This window comes from Corapipo altera, unplaced genomic scaffold, assembly GCF_003945725.1.
Source record: "Corapipo altera isolate COAL_440 unplaced genomic scaffold, ASM394572v1 67, whole genome shotgun sequence".
NCBI classification, from domain to species: Eukaryota; Metazoa; Chordata; class Aves; order Passeriformes; family Pipridae; genus Corapipo; species Corapipo altera.
The window spans coordinates 8,727,452-8,739,707 of NW_020884906.1; the positions used below are offsets into that span (position 1 = coordinate 8,727,452).

General features: G+C 37.8%; 1 protein-coding gene across 2 annotated transcripts in view; it reads right to left on the minus strand.

Moving 5' to 3' along the window:
- The window catches only part of KREMEN1 (kringle containing transmembrane protein 1), a 32,585-nt gene that overhangs the window by 7,929 nt on the left and 12,400 nt on the right, over positions 1-12,256 (minus strand). For both annotated transcript variants that reach the window (XM_027652239.1, XM_027652237.1), the window contains exons 3-7: positions 10,089-10,180; positions 5,450-5,574; positions 4,852-5,005; positions 1,211-1,543; positions 489-647 (exon numbers count right to left, since the gene is read on the minus strand). In XM_027652239.1, the coding sequence (XP_027508040.1) occupies positions 489-647; positions 1,211-1,543; positions 4,852-5,005; positions 5,450-5,574; positions 10,089-10,180 (863 nt within the window). The remainder of the gene's footprint in view (positions 1-488; positions 648-1,210; positions 1,544-4,851; positions 5,006-5,449; positions 5,575-10,088; positions 10,181-12,256) is intronic.

The following is a 12,256-nucleotide window of genomic DNA, read 5'->3' on the forward strand; positions in this document are numbered from 1 at the left end:
TTAAGTTCTTGACACATGGCAGTTCTCAGTGGCACCTCCCCTGCACCCATGAACTTGTATTCTTTGTATTATTGATGAAGCTTTTGTTAATTGGGGTAACTGGGATGCATCCAGCATTCAAGCTTTTCTAGACTCTACAAAAGCTTGCTCTTTTTTTTTCAGCAATTTGTGCCACTCTCTAGTATGCACTGGTCACTGAAGCTGATTCTAGTGAGGAGGCTGCTCTGACTCACATTTTATTTTGATGTGTTTTCCTTCTCAAGACAGAAGTCACCATCTTCACACTATTTCTCATTTATGCTGAGAAGTAAGTTTTGAAATGTAAGGAGAGAATCACAGTTAGTGCTAATTAGACTGCATGAAAATTCATCTATTAGTAAGATGCGCAGTGAATCAGATAATGTGGAGGAGGAGCAAAGGAAATAGTGACTCCAGATTGTGCATTGGCAAAATGTTTTCCCTGTTTCCACATTTTATTGTAATATTACCAGGCATGGAGCTGGTAGGATGACTTGGGCTGGTTGTGATGACATAAAGTATCTTTGATGACCGAGCTGCATTGATGCTGAGATTTGCTTGTTCATTTATCCTCTCTGAAAGGGTGTGATTCACTGGAGTCTTGTTTTGATGCACATTGTCCTTCACAGCTGAAAACACAAGAGTATGATTAAAATAACAACTTCTTAACAGGTGGAATTGGACTTCATTTTGTGCTTGTAAACAGAAGTGCTGCTCTCTGGTTTACTTAAGAGAACTCAATCAAATTATGTCTGATTCCAGAAGAAGCCTGTATTTCACTAGGTTGGGGTTCTCATCATAGCAGTAGGTACAACTCAAGGACCAAAATGTTTTCATGATCTTCGATCAGAGAGGAATAAACTGTTGGAAGGAGACAAGAGGAGCTAAGATGCAGATGGAGTACTATTTATTTGTTTCACCTTTTGTCATTTTCTAATCTGTTTTGATAGACAGGTATAGGATTGAATTTTTGAAAACCTGAACTTTGCTATTTCTGACATAGCTGACTGGAGTGTTCCAAATTGAGAGAATTTTTGGCAAAGCTTTTACCCACTGTGCAGTGGCAACAAGAGAGATAAAACACCTGCTAAATGAGAGTTAAAATATTTGCTCTTTCATTCCCACTTCAGAAATCTCTTATGTGAATTAAATGCTTCACTGAAAGGTAGAAACAGGAAAGTTAGCCTCTCACCTCTATATCTGATAGCAAATCCCTGGGCTTGATTGATGTCATCTGAGAAAAAGTACAAAATGACAAAATCCAAAGAGATGTTAAAGGTGTGGGGAGGCCGGTTCTTGCCATTAAAACGAGCTAGAACATGGTAGGTATAGCCATCCAGCAATTCCACCATATCTGTAGCATCTTTGATTTCAAAAAGGGCAAAGCTGAAGTGGATTCGAGATGCTCCTGGAACTTGTATGGTCCAGTAACAGACTTTGCCTGTGCCATATGTGTCAGGAAAATCTGGGGAGTAGATCACAGCTGTAGCAGAAGTGTAATTCCCTCCACAGGCACCAATAAGGGCTGTGAAAACAAGAGAAGAGGGAGAAAATGGAAGAAAAAGAAAAAGAGGTTAAACATTAATTTTGCAAAACTGTAGCACCCTGTAGATTCTAATACTTGAATACTTGCAGGTGCAGACTTGCTATGCCAGCAGGATGCACTGTCCCTGGGACGGGTATTCTTTACCTTCCACGGCACTGGGAGCACGGCCAGTACATTGCATTTCCTTGGAATAGGCTCATCATGTCTCATTACTCAGACCTGTGCATCAATCTTGAATACTGCAACTGTCCTTTGTCCTTGCAGGTAACCACATACCCTTTCCCACATCCCCGCAGGAACAGGATAAAAGATAAATCACTGATTTATCTTCTACTCCATCCCTATGAGGCAGGGAGGCAAGTGGATTAGTGGTTATTAACTCTCACTGTTGAAGTACTGAAACTCCTTCACAGCTGTATCAAATTGAAAAAGCAAATATTCACAGAACAAATGAGTTTGGAAGGGACCCTGAAGACTGTCCACTCAAATCCCCCTGCTCAAAGCAGGAAACAGTGTCTAGTTGTATTTTGAGTCTCCAAGGATGGAAACTCTACAGCCTGTCTGGGCAATTTGTTCCAGTGTCACCCTCACCATAAAAAAAGTTTTTCCTTTTGTTTGAATGGATTTTCCTGTATTTCAGTTTGTGCCTTTTCACTCTTATCTATTCACTAGATAACACTGAGGAGAGGCTGGCTTCATCTTTACACCCTCCCATCAGTTAGTTACACAAATTGAAAAGGTTCCCCCCGTGCTTTCTTTTATCACAGCTGAACAATCCAAGTTCTCTCAGCCTCTCCTTGTATGAATGATGCTGTAATCCCTTAATCACCTCTGTCGCCATATATATGAGCTTTTCAAGCCTCCTGTCTTTTGATCTTGTCCAACTAATATTTGACCTTACCTTCACTAAGTAAATTGAAAAAGATCCTGTTACAAAGTCTAAAGAAAAGATTTGTTGCTACCTTTTATATTAGAAACAAGTACATGCCCAATACATTGTTATATTCCCTGACAACTATCCAGATTCCCAGTGCAAAGTTAATTACCAGTGAATCCAGAGAGCAACTCAAATGGCAGCCAACTGAGGATGCATATCTATATATACACGTATAATTTTTAAAAGATATTAGAGAGGTATATATATATATATATGTATAATATATATATATGTTATATATATGGAATATATATATTATATATATTATATAATGCATTTTATGTCAAAGCTGTTTGAATCAAAGTTATCAAAGTTATCATTCCCCAAAGACTGAAGAATCAAAGTAGAATTGTTGTCTCTGAAAGCTTGATTAAAGCCCTGTAAGACAGGCCTGTGAGAATGGAAGTAAAGGAACTGTTTTAAAGTGTCTCAGTTTTCACAGGCCCTGAGAAAAAGCTTTAATAAATACAAATTAAAAGGAAAGTCTGGGAACAAGAACAAGAAGTAGCATATGTCTGCCAGAAGAACACGTGAAAATATTTCTTTTTCTGGAGCAGGACCTGATCACAGCCTTAACAAACCTTGTACTTGGGCATGCACTATGAAAGACCTAATAGAGGAACTGAAAGAATATGAAAGAATAAGAACAGAAAGAATGTGAAAGACCCCACAGAGGTACTAAGGGACATAGAGGAATTTGTGTTTGGCACTTACTCCACGTTAACAAAGCTGGTGATTGAATCCAATAGATAGAATTGTTCAAACAGATAGAACAGATACCATTGATAGAACTGAAATTTGTCACCGAGATACAGAATTTGAAAATGGCTTACAGGTATTGTTACATTTGACTGTGCTGTTTGTAATTCCTGAATCACAAGATGTTTTTCAAGCTAGCAATATTAACTAAGAGTGCCAATGACTAGTGCTCCACAGATGCCTAGCAAAGCACAGCATTGCCCCATATGGAATGGAAATGCTTTCCCTGTCTCATTTCCTTCTAGAGCTGGCAGAGTTCTGTGTTGTGGGTCTAAATGTTACCGCATTAGGCTGTGATAGTAACACATAAACAGAAGGATAATGGGGAGAGGGGGAAGTGTGTGTGTGTACAAGGATTGTGGTGGAGGTTCTGGGGATATGACATAATGTGAAACAGAGACATGAGGTGAGCAGGTGTTGCTCACCAGGAAAAGCAAACAGGTAGCTGCTACTAGGATGACCTCTCTTACCTGGCCACAGCTCTCAGGTAAACGTTGCTGTTTACCAGAAAAGACACTGCAGGTCCTCAGGGTAACATTTTGCTGAGCACTCGGTCACTCTAGAAAAGGAAAGCTACAAAGGAAGACTTCAGCCACTGAGGATTTGATGGGCCAAGAGCAGAAGGAAACAGAGGATGCCGCAATGTGATGCTACCAGTGCTGTCTCAGCACTGGAAGTAACATGCAACTCTGGTGCATCTTTTCATATCTTGGGGAGAATCTGGAAGTGAGCAGAGTGACTAATTTCTGTCCCACTGAAATGTCTTTCTGTCTTGCTAACTGGGAACCTGAGTTGTAAAGTATGGAGATGGGAAGTTTGTTTGTGTGATCAGAAGGTAGAATATGATGCCACTTTTAGTTCCAGAAAGTCTATAACTCAAAAGGTAGCTTCTACATCAAAGGCAGTTGAGATTGAGAAGCGACGATATGTTGGTGCATAGGGTGAAGTTTTCCAGTGCTCCCAGCTATATTGGGAGCTTGTACTGCAGCTGGACAACCAGAGACTCACGCCATCTACCTCTGAACTTACACAGCTGGCACTGGTACATAAACTGAAGAGTAGAAAGGATTTCTATAAGACATTATGAAATCAGCAATGGTCATAACAGCAACCTAACTTGATTGTACTTTCACAGTATATTTCTCTATCTCAGTCTTACCTACATTGCTTTGTGTTGTGTTAACTGTGTCATAGCAAATATGTTTAATTAAAAAAAAGTTGGTGTATATTCAAATTTTATTTGAATATACATATATATTTACTCATATATTTACTCTCTAGTAAGATCAATTTTTAAGGTGTCTTTCTGTTGTGACATGCTGTTTCTGATAGCTGAGTTAGTACCACTTGTGAGGAAGTAAGAGACAATCTCCAGAGCATGAGCAGGCATAGTTTTTTGGGAGAGCTATTTCATGTTATTAATGGTTGAGAATCTTATACAGAAATGCAAAGCAGCTTTATCTTATATTGAATTTAGGTGTTTTGCTGTTTTGTGTGCAACAGTTCTCATTGTACTTAGAGCCTTTTCCCTAATTTGCTGAACATTTGAGGCCTCTCCTTTGGGAAAAACTGAGCCTGCTTCAGTACTTACTGTCAAAAAGAATGACTCTGCCATCCCCACCGCAAGGCTGAGTATGGTCTCCAAAGCAAACACTGTTGCATTCCGTGCTGGCTGCCTCCCCGTATCTCCAGTAGTCAGGGTTATTTCCGCAGAAACAAGCATAACCTGATTCCATGCCTGCAAACTTTGACAACAAAGATGCATAAGAAGGGAGGAATAACATTTGAAGGAGTGACAGCGGGAGGCTGTATGAGCAAGAAAGCTGGCAGCAGAATATGTGTGTTTTGGAGGAGTATGATTAGTCAGAGGAACCACCACAAACTGTTTTTGTTTGAGCTGTCAGGATGCTACTTAAGGCTAGTGAGAAACATGGAATGGAGGACCGTTAGGGTGCCCTGTCACTCATAACTGCAGTAAGCAAGCATACTTTCTCCTGGCATCCTGGCATTTGTCCAGATTGCTCTGGATGCAGAGAGAGGGATATAGATCTCTTGGAGTGGAAGTGAGACCTTAGACCTCCTAAAGGTTTAAAAAAAAAAAAAGGGGGTAACAGGAGAAATACGAGAGAGAGCTCTAGGCATACTGCTGTCTTTGAAAACATTTTGTAAATGTACGTCAAAGAAATCACCTTAAATTGTTGACTTCGGCAGGAACTGATGCATGTTTGGATAGTAAGTTTATTGGAAGTCTCACTGGTGCCAGTCAAAGGTGGTGGTTCTCCATGGTCCTTGTAACACCCCAGATTCCCTGGCACTGGCAAGAGCAACAGACAACAGTCATTCTAAAGGTGTGCCTGTAAACATCCAAAACACAGACCACCTTATGCACTACCTGATTACTAAGCAGTATGTTCTGCAGTATGGGAAGTGTTACTCTATGCTAGATCCTTGTCATATTTTCCAAACATGCACAGGGATAAATGAAGGGGCAAGAGTATCATGTCTTCTTGGCAATATACCTGTAATACTCTCTGGTTGGTTCCAGTAATCTGCAGTAAAATAGACAAGATAAATACCTGGTTCATTTCTCCTGACAGAGACAGTTAAAAAAAAAAGAAAGGCATTAAGTAGTTTCAGAGGGTTTGTGGGGGTTTTTTTACTATGAGCATGCATATTCTAACAGTATAAATTAAACTATGTGATTTCTGTCTGATCTTCAAAACAATAACATTCTGGAAGTTTTCAAAACAGGATATTTGAGGAAGGGAACCTAAATTGTTTTAGAATGGAGTTTGGCAAATTTTATGGGAGGGACTATGTACTTATATAGGGGAATTTCCCTAATATTTAAAACTTGAATTCTGAGATGAATTTGAAGTATCATACAAAGAGATAAAAAATGAGCAATATCACTTTAAAAAAACCCTATTTTTATATCTATTTACATTAATACAATGTTTCAAGGTCCTTGGTCACCATGGGAGCTCAGTTTTCCCCCTTCAGTGCACAATTTGTCCTCTGTTTTTGTTTTGGTTTGGTTTTGCACTTTTCATCAAAGCACTGGAATTTAGCCATGACCACCCCACGGAGAGGATGTGGAGTACAATATAATACTGGGCTAATGGCATAAAATTACCCCTTGCCTACTTGTCATATCTGCTCAGATACTTGAAATTAAATCTATTCCCAGTTCTATGGTAAGGTAAGTGTTTTATTCCTATGCCAGATTGACAAGGATTCACCTAACTGCCACAGCTCTGTATTAGAGTTTTATTTATTCAGTCATTTTTTATTTCAGTACCCAGTAAACATAATGTGGCTTCAAATATTGTTCATAATTTCCTAAGAATGACACAATTTCAATTATAAATACTTGCATGGAGTTATGGCTTTGATATGCCCTGCAGCAAAATGCATATAAGTACTGAGACTTCAAGTTACAGCCTGATTTAACATACCTTTGGAAATCCCCATTTACAGCCCCACCCCAGCTGAGTACAGCTGGGCAGATAACTCTCAGAGAGCTCATTTTTTTGGCACTGTGCATGCTTTCACTGCTCTGAAAAAGCTTCCTAGTTAACCAACCTAGCTCATTTCCCTAAGAGACCTGGGATTTCGTAATTTTTTAAAAATTTTTGAAGTAGCTTTATTGGTGAGACCCTTCAACCTTATCTCCAGAGAATTAGTACTTTAATATGTAAGAAATCTGACAGAGTAATTTGAAAACCTCTTAAATTTTGTAACTAAATCAAGTGTACATCCTAAAGCTAATTAGTCTCTTTGGTGTCCCAACAGTATTTTAATTTTCCTTGCTCTTAATATTTAGCCTACTAAAGAAACTTGGCAAAAAATGAGGTAGTCAGTGTTCTGCGATTACTGTTCATGCTGACCAGTGATCTTTTACTATTAAATTGTCTTCACCTCTTTGTATTTATGTGTTCTCTTGTGCTTAAGAGGTCACCTCTTTTGTGCAAACATACTATTTTTCTTTTAAGCAGTATCTGACATAATGAGGTCCTGGCAAAAACCACAGCTTCTGCGTTTTACATGCCAAGGCACATGTATTAAAACATGGAATTAATCATTTTGAGATCAAAGTCATGTTCCAGCTATGCCCATCTAGTTGTCTTTCAAGAGCCTCCTAGCCTTTTGCAATGGTAGTATGCACCAGTACACTGTCTCAAATGGTTTGAGCTCTCTGCTCTTGTGTTAAAATGCAGACAGGTCAATCTTACAGGGTGATCCTGGCTCTGCCATTTAACACTTCATCGATATCTCAGTCAAATTTATTACATTACATACATGCACACTGGAAAAATGATTCCAGTAATGAAATCTGTTTATGGGAAGAGAGTCACACAGGTCATAAACACAGAGATGCAATTAAGTGGGATAGCAAGCCTTTCTTTTACATTTTGGGAGCATAAGTTGTTATTTCCTTTGAGTTTAAACCTAACCTCATTAACAAGGAGACCAAGAAAGTCAGGAGTAGCTGCGACATGGCAAACAAACCATCTAAAGCGTTCAGTTCTGAATTCTCCATGTGAGATGCACATGTTCTCTCAGGACTCAGAGCTGCCGTCTTGACTTTTATTTTGGTTTTGTTCATTCCACTCTGCTTAGCAGACAAGACATTAAGAAGAAGAGAGGAAGAAAAGGAAAGACTAAGCTCCTACTGGGGTAACTACTGCTGTCTTCTGTGATTATGCTCATCCATCTTCCTCCAACACTGCTAATTTCTGTACAGCGTGTCTGCACACGCAGAGTGCCAGAACTCACTTCTGACTGAAACATTTAGTGTTACGTATAAATATTAGTGAATGAGACACATGATATAATCATGTGAAATCATCATCATAATGCAAAAGTCTTAACTGTAGATTCTTAATTATTGTTACAGTGAATCATTGCATGCAAATCTCTCTGGGCAATCAAGACGCTTCATGTTGTTGGCATTGTCATGGTGTTATGTGGGTATAGTTAATAGGGAACTTATGCTCCAGATACTTGTCTTTTCTAGCAGTAAATATGATTATGGAAAAGAAGCTTATACTCTTCTAAAAATTTTCAAACAGGATTTCTTTACATGATTGCTTTCTTGCTCCATCACAAAACTCAGTTTTGTATTGTGTACTTCACAAGACAGTTTTGATGGTTCTCTGATTTAGCAACGTGCTTACTGAAAACAGAAAATCTGGTGAAGAATAAAAGATTTTTTTACTTACACAGTAAACCATGAGGTTTGTATTAAGATTTGGATGGGCTTGCAATGTACAGTTTGCTCTAAATTGCTGCAATTCCTTTTACTAGTATTGAGTTTCAGTGCAATTCTTGAAGCAGCTGCTACTGGTCAAAAGGACATTTTGTAAATATAAGTCTGGATTATCTGTGCAAGTAAGTGTCCAAGTTTAAATCCTCTGCTCCCCACCACAGAGAAAATGAGTGAGGCTGGTTTTAAAAGGATCCTTTGTGTAGAACAAATGGAGTGGAGAGAATTTGCCTTTCAGCTTTTTTCCTGGTGCTGTATCCAGATAATTTGTTAACATCTGTGGTCTTTAAAGAAAATGCAAATTCTTTCATTTTAGACTAAGATAAATTTCTTAATTAGGAGGGTCAGGTTTCCTAAATCAAACGTGGTATATTAGAAAAAGAAGAGCAAGATGTCCTCTAAACAATGAGTATTGGAGTGTTGAATGATTTTGCGTTATTTAAAATTAGACCACTTAATTTGTATTTAAGTCTAGGTAAAAGTCATCTGACTTAAGGTCACACTTAAGTATTTGTTTGCCTAGCTTGAGGATGTGACTCATTCACTCGTGCATAAAACAAACAAACAAACAAACGAAAAATCTATGAACAAAGTAAACAAATCTATAGATCCATTTTTCTTTGCTTGGTTCTCTTTTCTTAACTTCAACTAAGAAACATACTTCTTCCAATCAAACGTATTCCTACATAAGGACAACTGCTCTGATGCTTAAGAGTGTACACCTGAGTTATCCCTTAGAAACAAAGACTCCTTCCACAGAAGAAGTAAGGAAAGCAAGTGAAGGCACTAATGATTAGACTTAATAAAATGTGTAGCTATGGTTGCTTGTTAACATGTAAAACTGAAATCTCTTTTTAATATCCAGGCATATTTTAAGAATGTTATTCTTAGGAGCTTATCTTGGAGCACTGGGAAAGAAAATTTTGGAACATACTGACACAAATCATGACATTTTAGACAAGGTAAAAAATATAATATATTAAAAATATTAAACACTGGAAGGAAGCTTCAGGTGAATAGCTTGTGAATTATCTGATTGAAAAAAAAAAATCAAGCAAAGCCCAGGTTGTGGTTTCACAGCAATTCTAAGTACATGCACCTGCCAGAGATAGAATTCTAGCCTGGAGTTCCCACATACCAAATAGCCACCTTTTCCCTGTATGATGCACTATCACATTAAACTAATACAATTCATTTTACAAGCTTAATTGCAAATGGTGGACACCTACATACCTTGTAAAATTTTTCCTATTCATATCCATATTTCTATGGATTCAAAGAACTGGCAGTACTTTTGTGTGATTCTCTGTCATGCAAAATTATTTGTAAATAATATAATCCCGTAACTCTGAGATAAGATGAAAAGCATAGCAGTGGAGGAACAATTCAGTGAGCTAGTCATTAACTCTAAAAACCCATTTAAAATATAGCTTAGTCTGTAAACGAAAATAAGATGATTTGCCTTATCCTGGTTTCTCTTTGAAAATCACCACCCACTGCTGTATAACTGCCAGTCTCTGTGAGACAAAGGCCTAAAAAATATTGCCTGGTGCTCTTACTTCGGCAGGATGGAATCTCACAGTATTTCCAATATATTCCATCCTCATGTTCTGCAATGTAGCACCATGGGCTGACATCTCCATCAGGATTTCTGAAATACAAAAATCGAGTGAGTGAGTGAGTGAAAGTCATCAATTTTTTTTTTTTCAAAAACCACATATAAGTCAATCTTCTTAAGCTTCAATGACAACACTATTTTTGCCCTAATACCTCCTGTTGGACTTATATACCAAAAAAAAGCAAAAGTGGTCAGGAAGTTTAGACAGCTTTGCTTATTACAGTACACATCACACATAAGAAGCCCAAAATGTCTAAAATGTAATATCTTTTTACTTTAAGTTTAAAAGGTGCAGAGTTATTTCTCATAAGTACTGATAGAGAGAAAGATTTTCAGTCCCACATCCTGTGTACAGGTTCCATAGGCTCCTAAACTTGATTTTTTGCTTTGGTACAAAATAGTTCAGACTCCAACTTTCTGTATGTCTGGTGATAAAAACATTTAGCTGATAAAGTCTTCTTTAGGGAAAGACTGAGTTATTTTCTTTCCCTTCAGTAAAAGTGAGTAAACCTGTTCCAGTGACCTCTCAGTATGGATGGGTAATTCCTTATGTGTCCATGATGATGATTATCATTATCATTACCATTATAATTATTTGCTGTTGTGTAGCTCACTTACAAATGCATACCTAATTAGTCATTATATTATTTAAAGTCTTTTCTATGTACACTTTGAAAAGCTATTCACATTGAAAAGATCTGTTAAAGAGAATAAATTGTTGTTTTGCACAGTCAGGTTGAAATGTGACCTTTTCTTTTAAGTATGACCAGTTACAATCTCTTTATTATGAATTTTGGCATGAATTCTATTAATTACACCCCTCTACTGAAGTGTCAGTTCAGCTGCATGTTGTCATTTACGAGTATTAACAACTCTTTTGTGGGAGATCCCATTTTAGAAATGCTGGGGATATTTTTTGGTCAAGTAACAGACTGCTGAAGACAACTGGTGAGTTGAGTTCAATTTGGATGACTAAAATGTTGCTAGTGAGGCTTTCAAAAAGATTAGTAAAGGTGGTGGACAAGGAGAGCCTAAGACTGGAATGCTAGGAATTTAGATGTAATGGCAGAGCTTCCAGTAGCTGAAGAAAGTAGAAGACTAAAACCAAGAAGAAGCTTGTACTCAAATTAACACATTTTCCCTTGTTTTCACAGTTACAGGAATTTTTGCATTTACATCTTCATGACAGAAACCATATGTCTGGAATTGAATCGTGATAATGACACTCTGCATATAAATGCCTTAAAATGTGAGGAAATTGTAGAGAGACATGATTAATGTCTTTGGAAATCTTTGTCTTGAACCTCAAAAGTGCATACAGTTAGAAAACAAGTGTCTGTCTTTCAGCCTTCATAATTTTGTTATGGTTGAAATGAGGTTTAGTGGAACATGATGAGGCATTTCCATCTTAACAGGGTGTTTTGCAGTAAACAAAGTATTCCAAGTAAGGACCTCCCATGGAGAGGTAACATGCTTCTGATTAATGCTTTAAGTGTAAAACTAGATTATTCAAACACTGTCCCTAAAATCAAATCTCAAAGCAATATATTATGCCTTAAAAAAGCCTTCTGAGATATGTGCTGCCTCAGAGAAGGGAAGATCAACTCGTCCATTGTCACCAAGTAAATGAATGTCAGAGAAAGAGCTGAAACAGCTCTATCACAGGCCTCAACATTTGCATGCTGAAGATATGCTCTGGCCATCTTAGTGACTTTCCAAGCTTTCTTTCAAGACAATTCAAAGTTAAAAGTCATCCATTAGTTAGGATTGTTATTCCAGAATATTCCCAGGCCAAGTGATACAGCTTAAGGAAGGAAAGAGCTAACCTTCCAGTCAAACTCCGTCTCAAAGAGGATAATCTAACACCTAGCAGATTGAGGTCAGAAAGCTGTATTTGGTAATTAAGTTATTTCTCAGGTTTATATATCAGATTATAGGCTTCTTGCTTCTTGTAACACTTACCAAATTCTCATTTGCTAAGTAAAGCAGTACTCTAGCAAGAGTTTCTTGAATATCTGAGAAAACATTCAGATTGTTACGCACGTTTTTGCATAGCTCATACAACCTGTTTCTCTTTGTACTAACTGAAGCATTAGCCCAAGTTGGCTG